Here is a 14,419-nt window from a genome sequence, read left to right as displayed (position 1 = left end):
GTGAGAAGTGGATGGAACGACTCTGAACTCCATGGAGGTGGCAGGCTGGGGGAGGCAGTGGATGGGCTCTGGGTACCCCCTGCCAACTTACCACTGCATTTTGCTGCCTGATATGAAGTTTTCAACCTGTGGCATGGTTGGGCTGCCTCTGCAGTAGGTCTTCCTGTTTGTGCATCTTCAGGACTGCATGCTGCTCCCTGCAATCCTTATCTCTACCTTGTTCCATTGTATCCATTCTATGAGAAAAAATTATTTTTAAGTCCTGTGAAAATCATGGATGTACATATGGGCCTCATTTACCCCTATTTTATTCTTTCTTATGCAGGAAAATTTCTGTTTGTAAGTCATTTTGCTTATAAATTTCTCCTGGAAAAAAAACTTTCCAGTCTGTAACCCTGACTTGTACTCATTCTCTACTTTGATTCCTTTCCTTGCTAACAGGTTTGTTTATTAAAAGTGCTATAAGCCACAATCCCACTTTCAGGAAGACAATCAAACCAATTTACAACATCACAAAATTGTTGTTTATTTAAACAAAATAAAAAAATGCAACTATTTATTGCTTTCCATCATCACTCATAGTAGGCTGAAGTCCTATTCACACTATGAACAAAATCCCCTAACTACTGTGGAACTTCTTTTTATTAATTACGCACAGGATTGCACTGTTAGAAAATGGGTATCCTCTGCTGCTTTGTTTTCAGCTCCTGTCTGCAGTGCATTCTTTGCATTCTTCTCTTCTTCTCCCACCCACCCTCACTATGTGTATTTTTCCTAAATCAATAATTACTGTAGTGCTTGAGGAAGGACAGTTAGGGTGACCACTCGGTTCCCATTGAATAGTTTTTAATGTCTCATTGGGACAATTTCGAGTACTGATTAGCACTTGATTGGTTTTCTACTATATTCCACTATAGCCTAAGAAAAGGCAACACCTCTTAAGATGCGAATAGTTTTCTGTGAAAACATCAGGTTTGTGCCTTAGATACCTACCACAGAATGCAGACATCCAGGACTGGTTGCCTCTCTGTCCATCTAAGCACTGTTGTGCCTGTGTCAAATCTGTTCCAGTAAATTTCCATTAACAGCCATCTTAGCATCCCAGGGCTTATTTGTTGGGAGGGACAGGAAAACTCAGAATTATTTTCTGTGCTCCTCACACTTATGAATAGAAGGAAATAATATATGTCCAGCAGTCCACAATTGCTGCTGCATTGTTCAAGCCTTTCCTGTCTCATGCTGGCTTCTATGGCTACTATTTTGAAATGTAGCAGGCGCCTTGTGAAGCATATTTTTACAGTGTCCCTGAGCCCCTTTACATTAATGAGCTGGATGGTTCCAGCTCTAATGATTACTAAGCAACAGAAATATGGTGCTTTTGATTGGTATTCTGCCTTTGTGCCTCCATAAAAATAATGAAATTGAGACAGAAGGACTTTGCAAGCTCTACTTCTGCCTCCTGACTGCTTTGTCCGTGAGCTCTGGAGCACGAGAAAAGGAATGCTTCTATTACAGGGTTCATAAGATTCTATGTGTCATATAAAGGTGGCACCTTTCCTGGCTGTCTGTATGCACTGAAGAGGGCTGGGGGGGGGGGGTCATTCAAAACCTGTTCCTGATCTCATTATACATCAAGGTTCTGAGGGAGGATGGGGAGGAGGGATGGTAAGTATCTGAAGAGGCACTAAAAATAACCTTTCTTTTTGGCTCAGTCTGTAGTTGCCATCTGTAGTTAACATATGAAAGCCATATCTCTTTGTAAGTAAGCTATCTTAGGGATAATGCCAATTTACCACTACTACTAGCTCATTCTGATAGAAATTTCTAAGGTAGTTCCCCCCCTCCACTACCTAAGTAAGGGCCAAGGCAGCCGAAGCCCAGCCCTATCCTGTTCATTTTAAATAAGCCCTGCAGCCCTTTTTGCTGTGCTGCTTTTCTGTAGCGAAGTGCTAGCTGCTTAGGCTAAATTGGCAGCTGTTGCTTTTCCAACCATAGAAAGCTCTCTGGCACTAAAGGCACACACTCAAATCTCTGGTCTGCTGGTTCTGACCCTACAGGTCTGTGCTGGTTGCAAGTTTTGTCCTTCAGTAAGCAACTGTCCATCCTATGAGTATCCTCATATGGCAGAGAGAGATGAGTGGAAATCTGGGAGACAAGTGCATCCCACGATACAACAGTGAGATGTGATGCAGACATCAGTACAGATTTGTTTTGTTACTTTATCTGCATTAAACTGAATTATTACAAAAGAATCGCTAATGAGGAGAGAAAACATGCTCTCAGCAACCCCGTATGATGCATCTGTTTATGGACTCTACCACTTTTTTCTGCGAGGGGGGGGTGTTAAAATATGTTGTTAAAAATAACTCTCCTTGCACTCTGAAAGGCATAATACCTGGGATATGGGTGTACTAGACACTACCCCACTGCCAGTGTAATTTGGATGACCATTCAAACATTTGATCCCCTGTATACAGTTTTAAGTGGTGTTCCAGATACAGCTTCTGTATCTTCTTCATGGTATAAAGCAGCCATTTGCCTTGACACTTTTAGTAACATAACATGAGAGGATTTTTTCCCCCACTTTACAAAAAAGGCCTCCCAAGTCCCCAAGAGATGGCAATGTCTTCCTGAAAACTCATTCTTTATTACTTCAAAGGAATGAAGACAAGCTTGTACAGTCATGGTACAGAGTCAATTATTTTCATTGGCATGAGGCGGGAAAGAAATTAGAATTCCATTTCTCCATATATAAAGGGACTGTGAAGATTAAGGGAACTGCACTTTTTCTCATGTTCAATAAACTTGAATAAATTGTAACCAAAAGATGTGTTCACTCAAGCATCAGATTGATTACTGAGTGAAAAATTACTGCTGCCACCACTGTCATGCTTGATATTTAGTTTGAAAATAGATGGGCAAAGTAACCAGGTTTACTCAAGTCTTTGAATCCTGGAAGCATTCAGCCTGTTAAATCTGGACTTCTAGGCCAGGGGTGTCCAAACATTTTGGCAGGAGGGCCACATCATCTCTCTGACACTGTGTTGGGGGCCGGGGGGGGGGGGGAAGAATTAATTTACATTTAAAATTTGAATAAATTTACATAAATGAATTTGTTAGAGATGGAACTTATATGAATGAATGAAGGTCTTGCAGTAGCTCAAGTGACCTATAAAAGACCTTGCACAAAGCAAGCCCAGCCTTTCCTTCGCTGCCACTGCCGCATCACAGATATGAAACAGCAAGAAGTGGAAGGAGCCCTTATTCCACAGCTCAGGTGAGAGGTCAAACAGTCGTCCTCATGCTGAGAGCAGTTTTGTCAGGCCAGCAGAAGCTCCAGCAAGTCTGGAGGGCCAGAGGCTCATTGGAGGCTGGGGGCTCCCTATGGGCCGGATTGAGAACCCCCAAGGGCCACAAGTGGCCCCCGGGCCGGGGTTTGGGCACCCCTGTTCTAGGCAATATGCATTCGGTGTAGTCAAGCTAGCTGCCAGTAAAACTTTTTGGTAACATCAGGTCAGAGTAGATATGATTCCTTGGCTGCTTCAGAATTCTGAAAAGATCAACACTGAGTCTTGGTGATTTTTATCTCGGGGGCAGTTCCCACAGAGAGCCTAAGATCCTCCATGTGTCCTTTGTCAGCTGGACATTCCTGTTCTCGAGCACACCATCTCTCTGCAGTGTTACCTATGTGTTCATCCACACTTTTTGGTAATATGAGGATTCTGTTTGAACAACCAGAGAAGAACCATAGAGTTGGAATGGTCATCTAGTTTGTTCCCCTGTGTGAAGCAGGAAATCCTCCTAGAAAAACTCCATCAGGTGCCTGTCAAGCCTGTACTTGAAGATAGAGCTGGAGAATCCCCTTCCTCAGCAGTCAGTTCCACTGCTGAACCATCCTTACTGTCAAGAATTTCTTCATGATGTCCACCCAGAACCTCCTATCTTGCAGTTTATACTCATTTGATCTAGTTCTACTCTACTCATTCTAGATCTAGGAAGTTTCTGGAATTGATCTCACTGATGCGAATAGAATTGTTGCAGCCAGCTTGAAGGCTCCTGACCATATGGAGTCCGTCTGTGGGGCCTTAAACACTAATGTTCAGTGATGCCATGACAGCTGGAACAATGAATTGTGATTGTCACACTTGGGCAAATGTATAACTGTCAAATGAAAACAAGTTACTGTGGCTGAATAAACTCATTTGCCAGTGATGGTACGAATACACAATTGTATAGTGCTGTGTCTGAACCACTAACTCCATTTCTCAGACTTTAGTTGCCATAGAGCAGTTACTAAATAGTACATGTTAAATTATATTTATATTCCATATTTGTCATGCTGGAACTGTTTTGTGAGTTGAAAATAGTAGGCCGATAGCCATGTTTAGAAAATAAGTGACTAAAGTAAATTAACCCACTTCTGCCTAGCCCACAGGTGTACGCGTTTGATCCATGTTGCGTATATGCAATGTTGAGCAGAAATGGCTTAACCAACCAACTGGTTTGTTCTGATAAATATTTGCTTGAGAAGAGCTCTGTTTTTAATGGTGCCTGGTTTTTATTGACCTAGATCCAAAAAAGCAATACATGGTGTCCACAGAAATTGTTGAGCCTTCCATTAAAGTTTCACCCACACCCAAAAAAAAGTCTCTGCTGGTTGGGGTATCCTCTGGAGTAGTAATTGTGATGTGTATGAGGGGTGCTATATCTAGAAGAAAAATTCTGCAGGCCTCTCTGCACACATGAGGCTTTCTTGATTCCAGCCATTCAAAGTAATAACCTGCTTTCCCATGCTTGGGGAACATGTGATGGTATTATTTATATACTGCTTTTCAGCAAAAGTTCACTTAGCAAAATAGATGAGAATAGATTTTCTGCTTTAGAGAACTGAACGTCTGAAAAATTGCAAAAGAAGTAAGCAGACTGCCTCAAGAAAATATGCAATGTGGAGTGAATAGGGATAGTTGCTGTACCCAAGCTTAATATAATAACCCCCATGTGAGAAGGTTCCGCTTACCCCAGTTAGCAGGGATGTTGGTATCAGATAGGAAGCAGAACAAATGTAAAGTGCACATCTTGAATTTGGAAGCGTGTCGCTGAGCACCTAAATGTTTCTTTGACTGAACAGGTGAGCCAGGATGGAAAATCGCTGCTTGACAAACTGCAAAGGCCTTTGACTCCTGGAAGCTCAGATTCCCTAACAGCTTCAGCAAACTACTCCAAGGCTGTGCACCATGTTCTAGACGTTATTCATGAAGTCCTGCATCACCAGCGGCAACTGGAGAACATCTGGCAGCACCGAAAGGTCCGTCTACACCAACGGCTTCAGCTGTGTGTCTTTCAACAGGATGTGCAGCAGGTGAGTTCATGGCCTGCTGAAGGACAGCAAATTGCCAGACACATGCAAAGCACTTAGATATTTTTTGTTTTACTCTCTGATGCTTTCCCTTTAGTTCTGCTCATCTTCCAAGGCAAAGTTTTAGTGTGCTTTGATTCTTTTTCAATCAGTCCAGCACCACTTGATGAAATTAAAGCAGTTATTGACATTATTTTACTGTAAATGTGAAGCCAAGACAGATGTTAAACTTCAAATTGAGAAGGGAGGACATTGCTGCAGATCCGCCATTGGGATAGGTAGTGGTGGCAGTACAGAGAAATGATAGCTGTGTGTGTCTTTCTCTGCAAATACTTGTATTAAATCATTACTACAAAAAAATAATGGTACCTGTTTCTAACATATGTGTGTTTTTAAGATTGTAGCCTTAGTAACACATACATCTAAATTTCTAATTTGCTGAGTAGTGTGTAGGTGCAATTATATGGCATGTGGGAGGCACTTAGACTTTGCTCAAAGCTTAAAGAAGATTGTAGGTGTATGTATAAAGAAACAAGTATTTGGATGATTCTACATTTCACAAGAGATACCTTCTCTGATATAGTATCTGCAAATTCTTGAGCATGACCAACTGAAGTAAACCTAGAGAGTTTCAGATGATGGGGTGAAGTGAATGGTTAATCTATAGAACTTAGTAAAGTGGCAGGTCACTCTCAGCCAGGATCCAATGAAGACAGAAAGCCTGGTCTAAGATGGTTGTGGGGGGAGGAGATCAAATTCTTAAAGCAGGTATGGGGGAGTAGGGAACCACCAGTCTCTCAATGCAAGTGTTTGAAAAGAGTAGGAAAATAGTGTAGGTAGGGCACAGTAAGTAGAAGACAAGGCAGAAGTGCCAGATCTGGCCTGGCAGAAGAAGCAATAGCAGTTTGTCCCTTTCTTGGGGTATCTTGCCCATTGGATAATTATCAGGACTTACCAGATTCTTTAAAGAATGTGGTGTCTCTCAGGGTCCTTGGAGTGCTGTGGGTCTGTGCTCAGGCTGCTTTAGAGATCTCTAGAGAAACACTGCCTTCCATCATTTAATAGATGATGCTATGTGCACTCTTTCATTCTCTAACAATGACTCAGGAAGCCTACTGAGCCAAGTACATCTTCTTTGTTTCCTCCTCAAACCATGTGTCTTTCACAAATTTTAGCTTGTCTTGAATTGTATTATCTGTTATCTTCTGGGATAACTGGAATATTAATTGTATAATATCTTATTGTATAAGAACTTAATTTCAATAAGTTCTTATACTATAACCATTTATCTCTTGGTACAGTTCCCAAACCAAAATGTGCTTCTTGTGGTGAAGTTAAGAGTGGAATTTTGTTGTAAAACCTTTTCTTATAACGATTCCATATCTTCCACAGTGCATGTCTAACATAATGATTCTTGAATTCCATATTCACTTTCAACTTATCATACCAAAGATATCCATGCCAACCAAATCTTAAATCATATCCTTCTAACTTCAACAATTTTTTGTTTTGCAACAATATCCATTCTTTAAGCCACAGAAAGCAACATGATGCATAATAAGTCTTTAGATCAGGCAGTCCTAAACCTCCTCTTTCTTTTGCATCTTGCAAAATCTTAAGTTTCACTCTTGGCTTTTTCCCTTGTCATATAAAACCTGTCACATCTTTCTGCCACTCTTTAAAAGGTTTATCAGAAAGTAATATTGGTATATTCTGGAAGAGAAAAAGCATTTTTGGTAGTACATTCATTTTAATTACAGATATTCTTCCCAAAAAAGATAATTTCAACCTTTCCCATCTTGCAAAATCTTTTTTAATTTCACCCCAAACTTTAACATAATTATTTTGAAACAACATGCAATTCGTGTTTGTCAAAATAATACCTAAATACTTAATCTTCTTCTCCACTTTGAACCCAGTCTTATTCATCAACTTCCATTGATCTTGTTCATTCATATTTTTATGAATTATTAATTATTATTAATTTTATGAATTATTAAATTATTAATTTTTTATTAATAATTTACAATTATTAGAAAGATTTAAAATTGATAAAAAATTATATGGTTTTGAAGTGGGAGAGACAATATTGGAGAAATAATTAAGATCAGATGAGCAGGTAATATCTAAAATATATAAATTGCTTTTGAAGTTTGAAACAGAAGACGAACAGGTTAAAGAATGCATGATCCAGTGGGCAAAAAATGTGGGTTATGAACTTTCAATGGACAGATGGGAGAAATTATGGATAAAACAGACAAAATTTACTTTGAGTGTTAGCATTAAGGAAAATATATATAAGATGATCTATCGTTGGTATGTGACACCAAGTAAATTAGCTAAAATGTATGAAACTATGTCCAATAGTTGTTGGAAATGTAAGAAACAAGAGGGAACATTTTACCACATGTGGTGGACGTGTTCAAAAGTTAAAAAATATTGGTCACAAATTCATGCACAGATACAGTTGATCTTAAAAACAAATATACAATTGAAGCCAGAAGTATTTTTATTAGGTATGACAGATGAGTATGTGGAAAGAAAAAATGAAGTTTTATTTTTGTATATGATAAGCGCTGCCAGAATACTTTATGCTCAAAATTGGAAGACTATGAATATACCTTCGGTGGAGGAATGGTGGATAAGATTTATGGATTATGAGGAGATGGATAAATTAACAATTTTGCTTAGGGAGAATTCAACAGAAACCTTTTTGAAGAATTGGAGTCCAGTTATTGATTTTTTGAATCAGAGAGAGGATGGGGATTTGAGGTATTTTGGATTTGAAGATTGATTTTGAAGCATTAGTGGTATAGATTAACATTTGTTAATGTTTGGACTGTATGTATTTGGATTATAAGTATGGGAATGTTTTGGCTTCGCTCGTGCTGCTTTATTGGAATTTTGTTTATGTATGTATTTGTTTTTCTATTTTATAGTTAAATAAATAAATAAATGACAAAAAGAAATAAAGAGTTTGTTCCCAGCAGTATATTGCTTCTAAATGCTAAAGTGATTAAAGTACTAGCCAGTGAAAGCATTGGAACCATCTGTGTAGCATGGAAGGGGATAGAGCTAGTCTTGCTGCCACAGAACCACTTGAACCTGGGCATACATAGCCCTTCAAAATATTGTTGCAACCCCCCCCCCCCATTTCCCCTAGCAGAAGTTGCACTACCTTTGGCTTGCTTTGGTGGAGAAGTCACTGGAGACGTGTGATATTCTTCTAATCTTTTATTTATTTACATATATACAAGTAGAGCACAAGTAAAGGCAAGCAGTAGACAGGATCTGAGCTAGTTGGAACAGTGGTCTCGCTGTGTACAAAGAAGGTTTGGGCGTTCTGTTGTATCTCCAACCCTTTTTGGCTATGTATTGGCTACATGTTCAAAGAGTATGTGCTGACTGAGTGGCAACCTGCAGGAAAGGAGAAAAGGTTTTTCCCTGGCAAACAAGAACTTGAACAACTTTATACTATGAAATAGTGATCCAGTTCTGGATTATCTACCTTCTGAGTCCTTTAGTTTTTCTTTGTTTGCAAGGATGTATTTCTCTGTTCCTGGTTATAGTCAAACAATAGTCAATGAAAATAGAAACAGCAGGAAATAATATAAAAATAATTACACTTCATATCCTATGTGATTCATAAGCTTAATTTCACAATAGGGTTTTCTGCTGTCCAGTCTCTGAACATATGATGTAATTTGGCTCCTAGCTATCACAATATCAAGCTTTAACATGGTTGGAGAAATGTAATGCGAGTTCTAATATCTATGAAGCAAGCTGCTAAAAATGCTCAGATCAAGGATATACTTGCTCATAAAAATTCACATCTGTTTCTTTTGAAAATACTGCTGCTCCTTTGAAGCAACAGGGATTTCTTAAATGGAAGAATTATGGGCCTGTGCAGATATGATTTTCCCCATCTCTTTGCCATGTTAGTTAGCAAATTCTGGTTAAACCATTTCTGCCCAGGATTGCATATACACAATGGAAACGGAATGTGTACCCCTGTGGGCTGGGCAAAAATGGGTTAAAAAGGAACAAGAGTTAAGATCAGTGCTGATAGGCCTTAACCATGATTAAAATCTAATGCGTGTCCCTGTGTGATGGGCGGGAAAATCCTTTGCCCGTTTTCGTAAGAGATGAGGGGTGTTGGGTCTGCATTGGCCTTTCTGAGACATCATAAAAAGACTGCCTGCATTGCTCGCCATTACAATGAAATGTGCAAAGACTATTGTTTCTTCCTCTGCTGCTCTGGGCAATGAAAGGATAAAGTAATTTTTTTTTGTCTACTTTGGGCAACCGTAAGAGATTTTGACTGATGCCTGAGACTTTCTGTAGAATCAACATTTGCCCTAAAGGCTGTGTAGTATCTTTGACTAATATAAGCAGAAACGGGATGTGTGTTGAATGAGAATTCACTATGTTCCAGAGTGGAAGTTGGCTTGTGTGTTACGTGCAATTCCTGGAAATACTACTTGGGAGGGATTGAAGTAAACTCTGCTTTAAGAAAGAATGCTTCAGCTGCACTGAAGCATGCCAGTATGATGCATCTGTAGATAATTTGTGCAAGGATGGAACATGTTGCCTTTGTTAGTGCTTTAATTACAACGATATAGTGATGTATATGTTGGCTTGAGGTTCCAAAATGTTTAGTAGTGGAATAGATTCTGAGTAGTAAAAACGTTGGCCATAATAAATTGAAAGCAAGATTCTTGCTTGATAGTACAGTTAAAACACTGCATTTTATGACTGAGAGTGTAGAAGTGGCTTCTCACGATAGGATAAAATTACGCTTCAGTTTAGTCGTGTTTGGAGTTTGTACCCTTTCCGCAAAGACTTGTTTGTGAAGGAACCCTTGTATGGATGCTGTGCAGTCTCTGAATGTTGTGGTTCGTGGGGCAGTTTTTGAGTGCACACACAGTTCACATGGAGAATTGACAAGATCTGTTGGACCTCATCATCACTCTGTTAACTGAAAGTATAGCCCAGAAGGCATCCAGTGTAGCTCAGGAGAAGATTGTGTAAACTGTCCTTCTGGTAGGTTTGTTCACAATTACTGATCTTATCATTCTGGAATTCTTGTTGAACTTCTGAGGAATCCCAGTGCTCTCTGGAATAAAACTGGGAAAGCATTATTTTAGTTTAGTATTGGGAAGTAGGCTATTTCCAGTGAAGGTTAGATAATTTTTTCAAAAAAAGACATTTTTAAAGAATGATTATATTGTGCATAATGTTGAAATTTTAAATAAATTAGCAGGGATTCAAATGTGAGCTAGTTTTCCCTTTGTTTTCAAGTTCTTTCTTCTCTGACAAAGTACTAAACCAGATGGTCTTATATTGTCTTTAAAATGCCCAAGACATTTTGTTACATGATTGAAATGGATTAGTGAGACTTCTGTATGGTGCCTGCCTTTCAGAAGAGGGTTCAACTGTTGGTTGCGAGAATAATTTGTGACTTGCCATTGAGAAGAATGGTGTAGTCTTTAAGACTGGATTGATCATTATTCTTTAGGGACTTGAAATTATGTGGATTTCATGGAGCATATTTTATTACAGATGAGTAAATTGGGTAAACGTTGGAAATCCATGGGGAGGGAGACAATGGCAGCAAACTAAAGTCGTCCTAAAATGTGTCTTACTCCTACATTTGCTGCTGCCTTCATACAGGCCCAGCTGAAATGCTGGTCTGAGTGTATGCAATGTGGTTCAGGTTCTTGACATGTTTGGGGCTTTATAATTTAGGAAAAAATGTTGTCTAACGGAAGAGGCATGATTATAAAAATGTACGTGATATACAGAAGATAGAGGAACCTCCAGTTGGTGCTCTGACAGAGAAATTGCTCCTTAGTGGGTAGCAGTCTCCATGTGGCTAGCTCTGCTTATGTAGCAATTTCTTCTATAGACTGGAGAACTTACTTTGTGTCATATAAGAGAGAGCACCAACCTGATCCTTAGGATGGGATAAATCTAAATAGAGAACTTGTTTATAATGAACAATGGCTTGAGCGTTTATCCTGTTTCTTACAGCAATAGGTGAAAACCATCTGAAGCACACCATGGCAGTACATTTGGAATTCCTTCATTCTTTTTTTTTTTTTTTTTTAGGTGCTGGATTGGATCGAAAACCATGGGGAAGCTTTCCTTAGCAAACACACAGGGGTTGGGAAATCATTGCATCGAGCCAGAGCACTGCAGAAACGCCATGAAGACTTTGAAGAAGTGGCGCAGGTAAGGCATGGCCTTTGAATCAACTTAGTTTGTCATTTATTTTACCTTGCTTAAAAATTGGATGGTTGGGAATTCTCTTTTTCTTCCATTTTTTGAAGTGAGACATGATAGTTGTCTTCAGCACTGATGTTCGTAATTCACTGATTCAAAATTTTTAAAAAATTCTGAGCATTTTTCACTGTTGCTCATAATTGTCAGTCCTAATCCACATTTTTTTAATCTGAGAATGTTCACCCATCTCTAGTGTCCAGTCTCATGTGTGGATCATTGCAGGATGAATAAATCCTTAGTGCTTACTACCAGTGTTTCACTTGAAGCCAATAACTGTATGTATGTGAAACAAATAGTGTATGTATGTATGTGTACACACACACACACACACACACACACACACACATTGTCAAGTCTCTGAAGTAGAATAGTTCCTTTACACTTGACATGGAAAGGATTCTATGATATACAGTCACCCCTCCTGTATCCTGTATGCTGCTACCACAGATACCCAAAACCTCGGATAGTAGCGGACTCTGCTTGAATTCCCCTATCACTTTCATGACTCATCCTTCTTGGTTTGCAAATGTTTTGCAGAAAGAAACTTTTTGGAAAAGGAAGCAGGCAGTGAGAACCTAGACTCATAGCTTCTAGGAAAGCTAGAGGAAGGCAACAGCAAGAACGTTAACAGGAAGTGGAATCTAGCATTCTTGCTGTCTGCTTCCTCTGCTGTCTGCTTTCTACAGAGTGGCCCCCCAAAATGTATACATACCGTATTTTTCGCTCCATAAGGCGCACCTGACCATAAGACGCACCTATTTTTTAGAGGAGGTAAACAGGAAAAAAATATTCTGAACCAAATAGTGTAATAAAATATTTAATAAACTATAACAGAACAACATTTGAACCATGTAAAGTGAACAGCAGTCAACAGTGGCATTAAGAACCATTATCACTGCCATTAACAAATGGAGAGACTTCAAGGTTTGAGTACTCTAGTTTTCTGGAAACCCCAAGAACTCATCATCGCTAGAGTCAGAATTTATGAAGCTCATTTGCTCACAATCACTGACATCACTTTCTTCGCTGTCTTCATATAAGATACCATCTTCACTTCCTTCTTAGGCATTGCTAATGCCACATTTTTTGAATGTGAGCATAAACTGGCATGAAGATCCCCCCTTCTTAGGGTGAATGGGATCATAAACTGGCATGAAGATCCCTCCCTTTATTAGGGTGAATGGGATCATAAACTGGCATGAAGATCCCTCCCTTTATTAGGGTGAATGGGATCATAAACTGGCATGAAGATCCCTCCCTTTATAAACTGGCATGAAGATCCCCCCCTTCATTAAGGTCCCCAACGTGCACTCTTTTTTGCAGTATTCGCTCCATAAGACGCACACACTTCCCCCCCACTTTTTTGGGGGGAAAAAGTGTGTCTTATTGAGCGAAAAATACAGTACTTTGACATGAAAAATATTACTGTATAAGCTTAACTACTGTATTTATACAAAAGCAAAATTGATATGAGAGGTGTCCTTGAAATTTGAATTCAATGTAGGTGTTAGAAGTGGCCACCGTTGGCATCCAAACACTGTCAAAGTTGCCGAACTGCTGCACGAACTACTTTCTGTAATGAGTCCAGTGTGATAGCTGCACACGACATTGTGATGATTTCTCATAGAACATCCAGTGTAGCTGGTTTCCTCCGATAAACATCATCCTTCATTTGTTGAGAAAACATTATATTACACTCTCACCATGAAATAGAAATTTCATTTAAATTTATTCCAAAGATATTGACAAGTGAAGAGTGTATACATTTTTGGGGGGCCACTCTGTATTAGAAGAGAGAGGTGAGAGCATGTGTGTGATGGAGGAAGATATGAGAACCATAGATAAGTGAAACTGTGGATATAGAGGGGTTTCTGTATAGAATTGGGTTTACCATTTATCAGTGGAGTGTATGCTGAAGAGCTTATTAAACATTAAGACACAGAAGGCCTATCAAGAACTAGGTAGCTCTGGAATGTGGATTGCTTAGATTCCACGTTCCAGAGCTACCCTGTTCTTTGGGTAGATGGTAGATCACTTTGATAGCTGTTAATTTTGAATTGTCTCCCACCTTAGCCTTTTCCCCAAGATCCATTCTGAAGAAAAAAGTAGCAGCATGGTGGTATATTTGCATTCAAATAGCATAGCTTTGTATGGCAAACTGTTTGTGCACAATGACTTGTGAATGACTTGCAGCCAAAAAACATAAGAGGGGCTTAAGAGTAGCTGTCATGTTAACTCTCTAGTGTGTCCTTTGTCTCTTTTTCATAAGACATTTTTCATCTTTGGTACATACATGCTGTTGAAAACTAAATCCCATGTCTCTCTGTCTTTCTAAATATATGCATTGGAAAAAGCATAAGTTTACTGTGAAAGCTGAAGGAAAAAAAAGGCAGATCCAGACTGGGAAGCTATTAATTTTCCTTAAAAAGCAGAGTTTCAACCACTGTGCCACAATACATTGGTGTGCTGGAAATGGTCTGCAGGTGTGCCACGGGAGTTTGGAGGAGGGTCATATATTAGTAAGGTCATTGGGAGACATGGGCCCCCAGCCTGCAGTGCAGTATGCCTTGTCAGTTAACAGGAAAGAGATGGTGTGCCTTGACAATATTAGTGCCTTTTCAATGTTCCATATGTTGAAAAAGATTGAAAATCACTGTTATAAAGTAAGGCTCTAGATCCCCTTGTAATCCCAACCTGCCCAATATAAGAAGGCTTGCTTCCATTTCTAAATTTGGTATATTGCTTTGCCTTTACTACACTGAGAAATTCTAGAGCTGT

At 39.3% G+C, this 14,419-nt stretch overlaps 1 protein-coding gene across 5 annotated transcripts in view; it reads left to right on the top strand.

Moving 5' to 3' along the window:
* Window positions 1-14,419, top strand: part of TRIO (trio Rho guanine nucleotide exchange factor) — a 272,849-nt gene that overhangs the window by 111,820 nt on the left and 146,610 nt on the right. For all 5 annotated transcript variants that reach the window (XM_066626080.1, XM_066626079.1, XM_066626081.1 and 2 more), the window contains 2 exons: window positions 5,129-5,359; window positions 11,468-11,590. In XM_066626080.1, the coding sequence (XP_066482177.1) occupies window positions 5,129-5,359; window positions 11,468-11,590 (354 nt within the window). The remainder of the gene's footprint in view (window positions 1-5,128; window positions 5,360-11,467; window positions 11,591-14,419) is intronic.

This window comes from Tiliqua scincoides, chromosome 4 (assembly GCF_035046505.1).
Source record: "Tiliqua scincoides isolate rTilSci1 chromosome 4, rTilSci1.hap2, whole genome shotgun sequence".
NCBI classification, from domain to species: domain Eukaryota; kingdom Metazoa; phylum Chordata; class Lepidosauria; order Squamata; family Scincidae; genus Tiliqua; species Tiliqua scincoides.
Note: the sequence above shows the minus strand (reverse complement) of the source record. Positions and strands in the feature narration are given on the sequence as shown.